General features: G+C 39.7%; 4 protein-coding genes, 1 long non-coding RNA gene and 4 other non-coding genes across 13 annotated transcripts in view; 7 read left to right on the top strand and 2 right to left on the bottom strand.

Moving 5' to 3' along the window:
• Positions 1–3331, top strand: part of lctlb (lactase-like b) — a 6226-nt gene extending 2895 nt beyond the window's left edge. For 2 of the 5 annotated variants that reach the window (XM_034879454.1, XM_034879457.1), the window contains exons 8-15: positions 103–159; positions 260–421; positions 490–767; positions 909–1035; positions 1113–1312; positions 1470–1533; positions 2494–2538; positions 2702–3331. In XM_034879454.1, coding sequence (XP_034735345.1) covers positions 103–159; positions 260–421; positions 490–767; positions 909–1035; positions 1113–1312; positions 1470–1533; positions 2494–2538; positions 2702–2817 — 1049 coding nt within the window. In that variant the 3' untranslated portion in view covers positions 2818–3331. Of the gene's footprint in view, positions 1–102; positions 160–259; positions 422–489; positions 768–908; positions 1036–1112; positions 1313–1469; positions 1534–1801; positions 1876–2493; positions 2539–2701 lie in introns of all 5 variants that reach the window. The other 3 variants (XR_004657669.1, XM_034879456.1, XM_034879455.1) reach the window with 3 other exon arrangements.
• On the bottom strand, positions 3193–7913 carry zwilch (zwilch kinetochore protein). The gene is made up of 18 exons (XM_034879453.1): positions 7716–7913; positions 7501–7543; positions 7308–7400; positions 6788–6930; positions 6493–6683; positions 6266–6345; positions 6033–6188; positions 5856–5927; positions 5675–5768; positions 5531–5583; positions 5334–5436; positions 4926–5005; positions 4680–4836; positions 4502–4530; positions 4284–4420; positions 4092–4187; positions 3536–3651; positions 3193–3438 (listed from the first exon to the last, which is right to left on the bottom strand). The coding sequence occupies exons 1-18, from the start codon at positions 7763–7765 to the stop codon at positions 3350–3352; spliced, it is 1782 nt and encodes a 593-aa protein (XP_034735344.1). The 5' UTR covers positions 7766–7913; the 3' UTR covers positions 3193–3349.
• LOC117949321 overlaps positions 5272–12883 on the top strand; it is a 13672-nt gene continuing 6060 nt past the window's right edge. The window contains exons 1-2 of the long non-coding RNA XR_004657672.1: positions 5272–5283; positions 7911–7913. This is a non-coding gene — a long non-coding RNA (uncharacterized LOC117949321). The remainder of the gene's footprint in view (positions 5284–7910; positions 7914–12883) is intronic.
• rpl4 (ribosomal protein L4) lies at positions 8269–11952 on the top strand. The gene is made up of 10 exons (XM_034879464.1): positions 8269–8411; positions 9142–9313; positions 9415–9521; positions 9744–9882; positions 10145–10269; positions 10602–10731; positions 10981–11137; positions 11339–11422; positions 11606–11726; positions 11819–11952. The coding sequence occupies exons 1-10, from the start codon at positions 8409–8411 to the stop codon at positions 11894–11896; spliced, it is 1116 nt and encodes a 371-aa protein (XP_034735355.1). The 5' UTR covers positions 8269–8408; the 3' UTR covers positions 11897–11952.
• On the top strand, positions 9584–9682 carry LOC117949816. The gene has a single exon (XR_004657748.1). It is a non-coding gene; the product is annotated as a small nucleolar RNA SNORD16 (small nucleolar RNA).
• On the top strand, positions 9968–10067 carry LOC117949818. Its single transcript, XR_004657749.1, has one exon. It is a non-coding gene; the product is annotated as a small nucleolar RNA SNORD16 (small nucleolar RNA).
• On the top strand, positions 11186–11257 carry LOC117949826. Its single transcript, XR_004657757.1, has one exon. It is a non-coding gene; the product is annotated as a small nucleolar RNA SNORD18 (small nucleolar RNA).
• LOC117949814 lies at positions 11468–11535 on the top strand. The gene has a single exon (XR_004657746.1). It is a non-coding gene; the product is annotated as a small nucleolar RNA SNORD18 (small nucleolar RNA).
• map2k1 (mitogen-activated protein kinase kinase 1) overlaps positions 11977–12883 on the bottom strand; it is a 10060-nt gene continuing 9153 nt past the window's right edge. The window contains exon 12 of the transcript XR_004657670.1: positions 11977–12235. The gene's annotated coding sequence lies outside the window, so the exon portion shown is untranslated. The remainder of the gene's footprint in view (positions 12236–12883) is intronic.

Genomic DNA, 12883 nt, shown 5'->3' with positions numbered 1-12883 from the left:
GTGTATATGTATATATGTATATGTATATGTATATAATATCAAAACACTTGGACTACAATGTAAATTATAAATTATATTCATAATAATACTAATCCTTTTCATAGGCACATGCTAAAGTTTGGCATACTTATGATACACAATGGAGGGCAAAACAAAAAGGTAAACAAGGTCAAACTCTGAAAGTAACTAAATTCAATTTTTTGCCTCTTAACAGCACTGTCTGTCTTAATGTTGAGAGCGGCTGTTTATCAATCTGCAGGTCTGATTGGCATCTCTCTGTCTGGAGATTGGGGAGAGCCGGTGGATATGAGCAACCAGAAAGACATTGAAGCAGCCGAGAGATATGTCCAGTTCTACCTGGGCTGGTTTGCCACACCCATCTTTCACGGAGACTACCCTCAAGTGATGAAAGACTTCATTGGTGAGTTAAATTGTAAACAGTTATATTGGTCATTTGGGGAAATAACTAATCCCTACTGGTGTGTGCAGGAAGGAAGAGTGTCCAACAGGGCCTCGGGACGTCTCGCCTGCCCACATTTTCCACCCAAGAGAAGAGCTACATCAAGGGGACCTGTGACTTCCTCGGCATTGGTCATTTCACCACCCGCTACATCACCCAAAAGAACAACCCATCAGGTCAGAGCAGCAGCAGCTACTTCACTGACCGTGACCTAGCGGAGCTGGTTGACCCGCAATGGCCTGACCCCGGATCTGAGTGGCTCTACTCCGTGCCTTGGGGTTTCAGACGTCTGCTCAATTTTGTCAAGGTGACTTATGGCGTATATAGTAAATGATGCAGAACAGACTTGTTGACATTTGTGCCGAAACTGAAATGATCTTAGCACACTGCAGTCCTAGTTAAATGACATGAAGGCTACTTATTGCATATTGATTTGTTCCTCATCTAGACTCAGTATGGGAACCCAATGATTTATGTTACCGAGAATGGAGTCTCTGAGAAGATGTTATGCACAGAGCTGTGTGATGACTGGAGGATACAGTATTATAAAGACTACATCAATGAGATGCTCAAAGGTGAGTGAGCTCATAAGCACCTGTGCCTTTCTTCTGTTCGGGCATTTGGTCAACCCACTCTCTGTTGTGTTACTCAGCTATCAAAGATGGAGTCAATGTGAAGGGCTACACCGCGTGGTCCCTGCTGGACAAGTTTGAGTGGGATGAAGGCTACTCCGAGAGGTTTGGCTTGTACTATGTGGACTTCAGGAACAAAAACAAGCCTCGCTATCCCAAAGCTTCTGTTCAGTTTTACAAACGCGTCATCAGCTCCAATGGATTTCCCAATCAGAGAGAGGTAAGAGACGCAAAGGGGTCACGAGAAAGACCTGCCTCTTATTCTTTTTAGACAAACATTTCTGATATTCTTCTCAAACATTCCGATGAATTGGTTTATGCTCTTTTGTGCCACATATGTCAGTGATGATATGACATTGTATTTTAAACCTCGACAGGTTGAGAACTGGAGGAGGAAGGCTATTGAGACCTGTTCCTCAAGCAACCAGCTCCTAGCTGCAGGTCAGTACATAAAGAACAGCCCTGGCCATGTTTATCAATGATAAGAGGTGAACAACTAGCTGGGGTAAACAAATAAAGATTCTGACCTAACCAATCGTTTTAAATGCAAATGACATCAAGAGTTATAATTCGACTTGACTATGTGTTGCTGCACCTCAGAAAACACATGTACAAATTATTAGGTCAATTTGAATGATGAAAGTATAAAACATAATTAACACAATCTCTAACAGAATATCTAAGATATCTTTTTTGTTTGCCCCTCCAGCTAGAAGAAAATCCAAGGAACATGCAGAAATGCCAAAGGTTTGGCCAGTGCATGATGAAGTTTAGAACTTGAGGGTATATGTCTTCCCTTGATGTCAGTTTTTTTGTTGCTTTGTGATTGTGCGGTTTCAAATCCGCCTAACAGAATTAAGCCTTTGCAGTCTAATGCTAAAACATGCCTCTGAAACAAGCTTGTGCTCTGTGTTCAACTACATCTTCACTTAACTGATGTGGTGTGCTTGAATATAATTTGCAACCAAGATTTCAAAGCAGCTTTGACAAAAACTCAATAAGCATGAAGCTTATCTGTGGACTTGTGCCCACAGGGTTTTCACAAAGCAGGATTATAAATATACCCAGAAAACATAATACCAGTGAAAGTGTCTGATATATTGGAATTGAATTTAGAAAACCAAACTTCAACTTGAGGTTAAGGAACAAGATTCAGCCATGCCGGTTGATGACTGGTAATAATACAATTTCTTAAGATTTGACTTTTATACAAACCCAAATCCGAAAGAAAGATTGATTAAATTCAAATTTTTCTCTCTCAAGAACTCTGGTTTTCCAGGGTAATTTTATTTTGCTATTGTGCAAATGCTGCTTTCTGAAATATTCCCCAGTAGCTGCATGCAGTTCTCAAAGGGTTAAAGTGTCGGTAATCAACTCTAAGTACTTTCTCTTTTTTATTAGAGGAACAGCGGAGTACTGCTGCCAATATTCTAAGACTTATACATGGTAAGGAATCACTCATGCTCACGGTAAATCAGATAAAGGATGATTTGATTCAAGGGGGGGAATATTAACCCTTTGAGTGCTGTGCTTGCAGCACTCCCTTCATAAGCAATGTCTGAATTACTTAATAATGCCTGTGAATTGTTAATGTGTGTGTGCTTTGCAGACCCTTTGACCAGCCACATGGAGATGGTAACTGAGATCGTTGTTCCCACTGTGTGCACACTCTCTATTTTGCTCAGTGCCGTCTTCCTTATGTTCCTGCTGCGGAGGCGGAACTAGACAGTGTGCTTGTTTACAATTGTTCTCTCACACACACATATACCATCATCATGTGTGAACATGAATGTAAATACATAAACATAAATACATTATTTGAACTGAATTTTAATGGAATTAGTGACTTCATTCAGTTGATGATGTGTAAACAGTGTTTGCTGTAAAAACATTGGTTTAGCCTTGTAAAATCAATTTAGTACCAGGCACTTAAACAGTGTGGAGAGCCCTGCAACATGTTGGATTTTCTTATTACAATATTGTTGTGGAATATTACCATTGCAAACAGCCATTGTGATCTATTGTTTTAAGTTGTTCAGCAAAAAAGCAAATGTGATAATAAAGATGCAGTAAGAAAAACCACGACAGTGTCACAGAACATACATTCAAAAGGACTGAAAGTTGTTTATTCAAAAGACTTCACAAAAATACAGTATATTAACAGGAACGTATACTATGTGATGTAGTAATTGCAGATGAGAATATCAAAAATGACAGTAAACACCTCCTTTGTTGTTTAGTTGGGCTCTGCGTAAATTCAAGCAAAGTTGACGAGACTACAGCACACCATGGTGGAGAAGAAGGCACAATCCTCACTGTCCCCATTCACAGTTTCATTTGGGTAATCTAAAGATGGAACAGTTAAAGAAAAATGCTATCTGTAGTTTACTGGGGTAATAAACACTTTACTAGTACTATTTCTTAAGTGGTGCATAAAGATCACCTGTTTCAAAGATGACATGATCCACCAGTGGTCTGTCACTGAGCTGGATGGATGTCCTGACCTCACGTGGACCATGGCCACTGGACACCTCAGCCTCCCACACTACTGGCTGCTCTCTGTGGAACAAACACAAGCAAGAGGGATGAAACATTAGCCCCTGTTAAAACTTATCTTAACTTAAAAATGCAGGATATGGTGGGCTTGAATCACCACAGCTGTATTTAGAGGCAGGCAGGCAGGCACTTGTGATCACACTTGAAAAACTATGTGGAAACGGGTTTTTCAAAACAGTACGCACAACAAACCTCATGAATACATCTGAATAAAGTTGACTTGCTACTATCGAATGACTTAGGCAAGTTTTTAAATGTCATACTTTATACAAATGATCCCAACTACCTTTCTCCTATCTTCCTGTTTCACTTTGGTGGGTGAATCAAATTACTAGTTTGTGTTAAAACAAGAATGAAAAGGACAATCATCTCAATTTTATTCACAATTTTCTTTGGATGTAATGAAGTTGGTTGGCAGTTGTGCAAAGGGTTGTGCTCCTTACTTCTGGTAGAAATGGCTGATCAGCGCTGGTTTGATTTGCAGTTTGAATTCATGCTCCTCATTATAAGGGGATGCTTTGTAGTGCTGCAAACACGATCTATGGAGGAAATAAATTGTCTACTTTAATATCATCTTCAGGAAAGTACACTTTCCTCACTCATACGTCACTGGAAAAAAAGGCAAATTGATTTACTGTGTGAGGAGGAAGAGCCGGTCATAAGGCAAACCCAGGAAAGTACTGCAGGTCACTATTATTTCCAGCAGATGGTGCAGTTTCCTGAGTCGGATCACTTGCTCCTGCAGTTCAACCTCTGTGCTTAGGTAATAACACTACAAAGTAAAATATTAACACTTAAATTATGTTTTAACAGCCATCTGAAAGTAGTTGTCAGTAATAAGTCTTAAGCTTACCAAGTGGTTTAGAGTTGTCAATTCTTCACCTGAGAAATAAATGCACAGTAGCAAATAGAATTTAAGAGCAAATTGTGTGCTTAATGATTAATCTGCAGTGAGGTTAAATATTACTGTAAAACTTTGAATCACATGTAGAGGACATAAAGAACTTTACAGAAAGTAAGGAAAACATTACCAATGAGGTAGTTAATGTAATCCTTTCTCATCTTGTCCAGACCCATCTCCAGCAGCATGTGGACAGGGGTGACACCTGTGAGAGACACATGATCAATCTGCTGGTGGTAAGACTGCAGGATGAGCTTACTGAGGGAGCTGTTGCTGTCTCTATGGATCTGGAGGAAAATAAACAAAACTTTACACACAACAACCCTCAACCTTTTCTTAGTGATTATTTGTTTTCAGAAGCTGCATCATTTCCTACCCAGGGTTTGATGTCACCATATCTTAGAGCTTCCGTCACCAATTTCAGGCAGTCTCCAATGTCCTGATATGAAGTTACACCTGTACATGAAAGACAAAATTTCCTTTAAGGGGAACTACGGCCATTTTCAAAATGTATACATGTTGTTCCTGTGGTCTATGACAGTACTTCATATAAGTAAACATGAACAATTCGCTCCCAAATGCCAAAACTAGAGTGATAAAACTCAAATTTTGTGATGTCATAAAGTATAGTCTGTCTATATTCTGTGCGTCCACAAAATAAGTCTCCCATTCATTGTATATGTAACAAGTTTAAAACTTAGTAGTCTGGTTTTCTTGCTTCAAGAGGACATATTGTAATTCTTAATTTAGGTGATGTTCCCCTCTAAAAGAGAAATGAACTCACTCCTTCTCATTCGAACCCACAGCTGCTCCACAAAATCCAGATCGCCTCGTTCCAAGAAAGAGTTGAAAATAGGAGTGTCTGTCTCAGTATTTTTCTTTGTGGGCTTTAAGAGAAGATAAAGAAGCAAGAATGCTACCAAGTTTATTCTGAAATGAATGAATTTTTGAGAAGCCCCTTGACTTTTAACACTATAATACCTCAGTAGTTTTTGGAGCCTGGTCCGGTAGTGTCTTTGCAGTGCCCTGAAGCTCTGAAAGAAGCATTCAGAAAAGAAAATTATCTTCTTAACTAACGATCAGCAATAAATCATAATCATGATGCGTTGATTTAAAAAGGCAGACCTTCTAGGAAGGCCTTGGTCAGATTTACAGCTGACTTGCTTTCCAAAGGCTCCCTCCATTCAGTCTCACCCGTTCTCAAACCATCAGCGAGAGTCTGAAAAAACAAATATGATCAATTTAGTTGTCTTTTTGTATATTATAACTCATGAGAATTCCAATCAGATTACTGTGGGACCCAAACCTGAAGAAACTCCAGCTCCCTGTACATCTCATACATTGGGCTCCTCATGTCCCCGCTGGAAACTTTGATGTTCTGCATGTGAACAAAGATTTAAATAAAGGCAAGTACACAAATTGTACATTTGAGTAAATATGGTAGAGAAAGACTATGTTTGGAGAGTGATTTACGGGTGCTTACCAGTGTTGCTGTAGAGGACAGCGGTGGGGTCTCGAGGACACTCTCCACATGGCTCCATTTAAAATCCACCGTAACACTACTCTGTGACTCAATCATGGTTTTTTCAACAACAGTGGAGCCAAACAAACTGAACCTGGCACTGCCTTTAATTGTCATCTGGAAGCATTGACATAAAGAAAGTGTATGAACATACATTCACACTGACTTGCAAGAAATGATGCACACTCACTTACCGAGGATGGGGGATGCCTTTTCTTGTGCTCTTGTTTAAGTTCGTCCAAGGTAATTAGAGATTTTTTGTCCACAGTTGAACCTAACAAAATTTAGGTTGGAATAAAACAAATGTCAGTCAGAAACATGGGAATCATACAGGAGTTACTTAAAAACAGATATTCATTATAAAGACAATGTCTCAAGGCTGGGTAATTAGAGGTACTGTACAAAGCATTTGAGCTATAACCTTTGCATGTAACGGAGTATAATTTCACTCCAGACACTTTACTGCCCATGCAGACGGTTTCAGCTCCAAACCAGGTTGTTCTAGCTGGATCAGACATGTCACATCGCACCCATAGAGGGTGTAAGGCAGGGTTGTTGTCCACACCTGACACATTAGCATTTTGAGATAAAGTGTACCAAGACAGCAACTGCCTATAAAAAAGATAGAAAAACAACATTTAGATTGTCATGAAAAATGGTGTATAATTCTACTGGCTTCATTTGGATGAAGTCTTAAACTTCTTTACAGTTTTCACCTTGCTTTCATTATTGTGAGTGGCTGTGGTCCCAATTCTCTCTGGAGAGTATCATCATCAGCATCATCATCATCATCATCACTATCAGTGCAGGTTGACGTTTCACACATTTGTTGATCTTCAGGTTTAATTATTTTTGGAACCTTGTGAAATCAAGACATAGTAAACATGGTCCAATGGTTACCATTAAGAAAGATTATATGAAAAAAAAGAAGTATCTGATGTTGTCTTGAGTTATATCCCTTGCTTTTACAATGGTGCATGGTTGTTATACACAATTTAAGTAAAATTCAATATTAGCATGTCAATAAAAGCCTAAGAAACTGCTTATGTATCAGAAGAACCACGCACCAAGAAACAATCGAAGTCTATGAATTAAGGATTATTTAACGATACCCCGACACAAAAAAGTGTTCACGTTTTCATTTAGTTAAATTACCATATTATACAGTAATATTTGTCTAGGTGCAGATATATAGGCTATATTAAGTGAATCACAGCATCGATTTACATTACTCACAGCTTTTTCACAGACAAAGACTGGTTGCTTGCCACAGTACACATTCAGCACAGGGATTCTGTCTCCATTAATTTTCAACATTTGGATGTCCTCCTGAAACCCCAACAGATACTGCATCAACACCATTAACATTGCTGTATATAGCTATAGAACGAAAGTTAGTACGAACGATTTTAAAGAAAGATGAAATTACCTCATATATACATGGCTTGTTGCTTTCTTCATCTTGAAAAGACCTTCATCACACGACACAGAACACAAACAATGAACCTTACGTCAAGATACATATTTAGTTTTTATTAAAGCAATCAAAAAGTGAACAAAATGACAACTCAGTTACTGCCTAGCGTTCATTTGACGTTAGCTAAAAAAAGTTAAACAATGAACCTTACGTTACAGTTAACTCACCGAAGAATGTTGTAAAACTCCTTAGCACTGGATATCACCTTTGAGCCCATTGTTACAGAGCGAATAACATGGGAGAAATTACAAAAAAGTAAATAGCTAGTTAGCACACAGCGGTAAGGGGGGAAATTTGAGTTTGGGGTTGTGCTAACCAACGTACTGTTGATATTTTTGACAGTCGCGCGCTCACCCAGTAAGGACGTCATGAGGTCACAGGTCATCATTTTTCAAGTTTATACATTTACATATTAAAAAATCTAAGAATTAAGTCAGCAAAGTGTATATATAATTTCAACAAATAAACTGGGAAATGTGAACACATTAAATTATATTAGGTTTAAAAAAAATGTACCAAGAAAATAGTTCTACCTTTACGTTTATCATCCGCCAACATGGCGTAACGAAATAGTCCCAGCTGAATTAACCAACTTTTTTTTTACCCACGAAAATATAATTAAAAGTGCTGACGCAATTTTGTTTTTCATTTATACACATTTCATCATGTCTGTTTCTTTGCAATAAGCAAAACGATTTGCAAAAGAAACTGGAGAAAAAAACTAATGTGAGTCGGCGGAAGTGATATTCGTTCAGGCGGAGGCATAAAGCATTTAGGGTGATGTACTAACTTCCTTTTTACTGTGGCCGCCATACCGTAAGGAGTGTGGTTCCCGGCGAGCCGAAAAATAATTTGCAAAAATGGTGAGAAATTACACTCGGATCACTATTAACGTCCTATATACTATGTAGGGTATATCTCGCTGTGTGTACTTATTAAATAAGTCTGGATTCTTTGTCGGTGAAAAGCTTAAATATTGATTCAAAAGAGCAGTGAGTTGGAATGCTCCCGGCTAGTGAAGCTAACACGAGGAGCCATTTTGGACAAACAGCTTCTTTAACTAGCTAACGTTACACGTGTGGCTGTCGCCTCAGAGGTAGATCTGTTTCAAGCAGCTAGCAGAGGTCGCTTAATTAGATGGCATCTATGTTTCTCTTGTTTAGATACTTTCGTACCAATTGAGCGTATTTATGCTCTTAACAGCGTGAACGCCTCAAATTATGCTTGAACACGTCAACGTTAACATTAACGTTAGCTTGCTAATTCATGTTAGCATAATGGAGCTAACTTTCAAGCAAGGGCCACCAACCAAATTCCCCGAGTAACATTTCTTCGCTGAATTGGTCTAGTACGCTAATGAGCAGTCCCCGCTGCTCTTACAGTGCGAGGTGCACTTTTGACATAACATTACCAGTTGCATCACGCTGGTTTTAAAGTCACCTTTACATTTATGCACATGCTATGAAATGCGATTTATTGTTCTAAGGACACGTTATTTTAAATGTACATTCCAAGAAAAATCTTATACAGTATATTTTACTTTTTAAAATGTAACTATTTATTAACGCTAACATGTATATATTTTGTTCCTAGGCCTGTGCCCGACCCCTGATCTCGGTTTATTCCGAGAAAGGAGAATCTTCAGGCAAGAATGTTGTCATGCCTGCTGTGTTCAAGGCTCCAATTCGCCCTGATGTGGTGAATTTTGTACACACCAACATGCGCAAGAACAGTCGCCAGCCATATGCAGTCAGTGAACTGGCAGGTGAGTCAGTCTTGACTTGACATGTTTTCCATCATAGTTCAAAAAGATTTTAAGTCGGCGACTGAGCTCATGCATTCTCCAACACTTATTGTTTATTTCAGGCCACCAGACCAGTGCAGAGTCCTGGGGTACAGGAAGAGCTGTGGCCCGTATCCCTCGTGTGAGAGGTGGTGGTACTCACCGCTCTGGCCAGGGTGCCTTTGGAAATGTATCCTTGTGACCAAAATTAAAGCTTAAAATTTTTCCCCGTGTTTCTAACTACAAAAGACTTGCAGTGATGGTGTAATTTGCGACTGACTCTGTGACCAGTGACAGAATGCCTGCTGTCAGATGCTGGCACAGATGGCTGACGAACATTGAGTCTGAGCATGTATTAGTTAGTTCATTATAATGTTACTTCAGTTGTTGTGAAGCCTTAACTTTGGTCTAGATGTGTCGTGGAGGTCGCATGTTTGCCCCCACCAAAACCTGGCGTCGCTGGCACCGCAGGATCAACACAACCCAGAAGCGCTATGCCATCTGCTCTGCCGTGGCTGCCTCTGCCATTCCCGCGCTTGTGATGTCCAAAGGTAAGCTCTAAGAGACTATTTGCGGGGACAAAAATAAGTAACATTGAAATGAAATCTTCTCAAACATTTCTAAGAACGTTTCTCTTGCCATGATGGTGTAATTTGCGTCTGAGCCTGTGATCAGTGACAGTTGCCTGCTGTCTCTAAGCTGTCACAAGGTATTGATGTGTGTTAAATTCTGAGCAAGCTCTGCCAAAACTCTAGTCCTGACAGGAAGATGTTTGTGTGGATGTCTTTTGGTGACATGAATATCTTTTATTAGGACACCGCATTGAGGAAATCCCTGAGGTCCCACTGGTAGTTGAAGACAAAGTCGAGGGCTACAAGAAGACCAAGGAGGCAGTGCTCCTGCTGAAGAAGCTTAAAGCCTGGAATGACATCAAGAAGGTAATCAAAACTTCACATTTTCTTCATTGGGTTGACACTGAATTTAGGAAACATATCATTTGAAATAAAAGAGTAATCATGCAGTTAAAGTATTGAGAAATCATTCTGTTTTTTTACATGGTCCTTCAATTTGGAAGGAATACAGTAATCGGTAAACTGATTCATATGTATATAGTGGAGCAGTACCCCAGACTGAACTTGTTACTTAAAGTAGGATTAAATGAGGTGAACTGTCCGCTGCCTGTGAGAACTGCATTGGTTCAGTATATCAGGCATGACTAGTTTCTTATTTTAATGATTTATTGGATTAATAAAATGCTTTCCGTTCTCAGGTCTACTCTTCTCAGCGCATGCGTGCTGGCAAGGGTAAGATGAGGAATCGCAGACGGATCCAACGCAGAGGACCGTGCATCATATACAACCAAGACGCCGGTGTCACCAAAGCCTTCAGAAATATCCCAGGTGTGTCATTTGTTTAAATGTGTAAGGCATAACTGCATTCTATAAGTGGACATCAGAACATTATCTACTAGTCTTTTATATTTTAAAATCTAATGTATAACATGTGCAGTGGGTATTCGACTTTAGTGGCAGTAAAATTGGGCTATCCTTTAGTTTTATTTATATGTGAAATTTTTTATATTGCCATTTTAAAAAGCAAGTAACAAGATAATTCAACATGAGTGTTAATTATTGTACTGTATTATGAAGGTATCACTCTGCAGAATGTGAACAAACTGAACCTCCTGAGGCTTGCCCCTGGTGGTCACGTTGGACGCTTCTGCATCTGGACTGAGAGTGCTTTCCGCAAGCTGGATGAGCTGTACGGCACCTGGCGTAAACCTGCTTCCCTGAAGATTGGCTACAAGTGAGTAATTAAGGAGTCTCACTGTAGCACAACTTAAACTGTTGATCACATCAGTGATGAGCTTCCACTTCATGGTCCGTGTTTTTGAAACTGTGTGATATTAAAAGAAGTTCTGAGTTTGAGCATTCAAAGACTAGTCGGTTTACTATTGTCATATTTATGACACTGGGGATTAAATTTTGAATGCCTTTTTCATTCCAGCCTGCCCATGCATAAGATGACCAACACAGACCTGAGCCGGATTCTGAAGAGTGAGGAGATCCAGAAAGCACTTCATACACCTACGTAAGCACTGCTCATTTCAAGTTCTTGGAATTTATTTTTGCCAGTCAACTATGATGATGTTCCCACTTCAGGTCCGTGTTTCTGAACCCTGATTATATGGAAGTCCTGAGCAGCTTATTATTACTGCCCTGTATTTTAAAAAGAAGTTCCCATCATTAAGACTGCATTATATTGTCATTACAGTAAGACCATCAACCGCAGAGTACTGAAGAAGAATCCTCTGAAGAACTTGAGGATAATGCTTAAACTGAACCCTTACGCCAAGACCGCAAGACGTCTTGCCATCCTCAAGCATGATCCTGCAGTAAGAGCCTAAACAATCCAAGCTGGAAGAAAAACTTGTAGACTTCAATTCTTTATTGTGACTTTGAAATCTATTTTTTGTTCCCTCCATAGATCAAGGCCAAGATGCTGAAGCCCAAGAAGAAGCCTGGAAAGAAGGGAGCACCTGCCAAACCCAAACCCAAGGCATAAAACTCTATACATGCAGACAAGAGTTTAGTGATGAATAAATCATTTGTTTCAAATATAAGAGTCAGACCCCTCATTCCAAATTGATTCAAAAGGCTATTTATTTCACATAGGCTAACAGAGACTTTGTGTTGGTGCTGTTAAAACAAAAGGCAAAGAGGAATATCAAGCACACAGGTTAAGCAGCATTTATCATGATTAAATAATTTGACCATTAGAAAAAGATGGCTTTTCAGGCAGGCTTGCAATGTAGCCCAAGACTTGCTCAATACATTTAATTTCACATGGCATGTAGGTTTGTAAATTAGTGATTGCGCCACTTTTAAACCCATTTACTACTCTGTATCGACGTACATTTCACCCATAATACAAATCGAGTCAATGGAGGAGCTTGGGCTATGGGGTTCGACAACAGGCCTCACGTTGCTGTACCATGGCTGGGTGTCACCGGCTCATTGAGTCCGTTGGTACTGCACAGCCAGCCAGCAAAGTCGACCTGCTCGGCCTCAGACTGTTAAAAGAATGCAGCTAAAGGAAAGGTTTGTATGATGAAAAAACGCATGCATGCCGGTAAGGCTAAAATGAGGCATCACAGTTAATGCAGAGGACCTTTCGTCATCTACAACCAAGACACCGTGTCACCAACGCCTTCAGAGGTGTCCCAGGTGTGTCATTTCAATGTCTAATTCATTGCTGTGTTGGGTAACTGCATATCCAAATATTTTTTATTATCAAGAAATGTATTGTTATATACACTGGGTATTACAGACTTAAATTACATTAATACTGTGCTGTCCTTTTATAACTTGAGTGTTAATTATTGTACTGTATTATGAAGGCATCACTGCAGAATGAACAAACTGAACTTCCTGAGACGTGGTCACGCTGGACGCTTCTGCATCTGGACTGAGCGTGCTTTCCGCAAGCTGGATGAGCTGTACGGCACCTGGCGTAAACCTGCTTCCCTGAAGATTGGCTACAAGTGAGTAA

Source organism: Etheostoma cragini, chromosome 8 (assembly GCF_013103735.1).
Source record: "Etheostoma cragini isolate CJK2018 chromosome 8, CSU_Ecrag_1.0, whole genome shotgun sequence".
Taxonomy (NCBI): domain Eukaryota; kingdom Metazoa; phylum Chordata; class Actinopteri; order Perciformes; family Percidae; genus Etheostoma; species Etheostoma cragini.
Note: the sequence above shows the minus strand (reverse complement) of the source record. Positions and strands in the feature narration are given on the sequence as shown.

What these genes read in the sequence shown, in the direction of transcription:
- zwilch (XM_034879453.1), bottom strand. Translation starts at nt 7,765, where the DNA reads ATGGGCTCAAAGGTGATATCCAGTGCTAAGGAGTTTTACAACATTCTT. An exon ending in ACAAGCCATGTATATATGAG is followed by an intron (nt 7,401 to 7,500) that starts GTAATTTCATCT and finishes TTGGGGTTTCAG; the next exon opens with GAGGACATCCAAATGTTGAA. An exon ending in ATCAGCCATTTCTACCAGAA is followed by an intron (nt 3,652 to 4,091) that starts GTAAGGAGCACA and finishes TTTGTTCCACAG; the next exon opens with AGAGCAGCCAGTAGTGTGGG.
- rpl4 (XM_034879464.1), top strand. An exon ending in GCCAGGGTGCCTTTGGAAAT is followed by an intron (nt 9,522 to 9,743) that starts GTATCCTTGTGA and finishes ACTTTGGTCTAG; the next exon opens with ATGTGTCGTGGAGGTCGCAT. An exon ending in AAAGCACTTCATACACCTAC is followed by an intron (nt 11,423 to 11,605) that starts GTAAGCACTGCT and finishes TTGTCATTACAG; the next exon opens with TAAGACCATCAACCGCAGAG.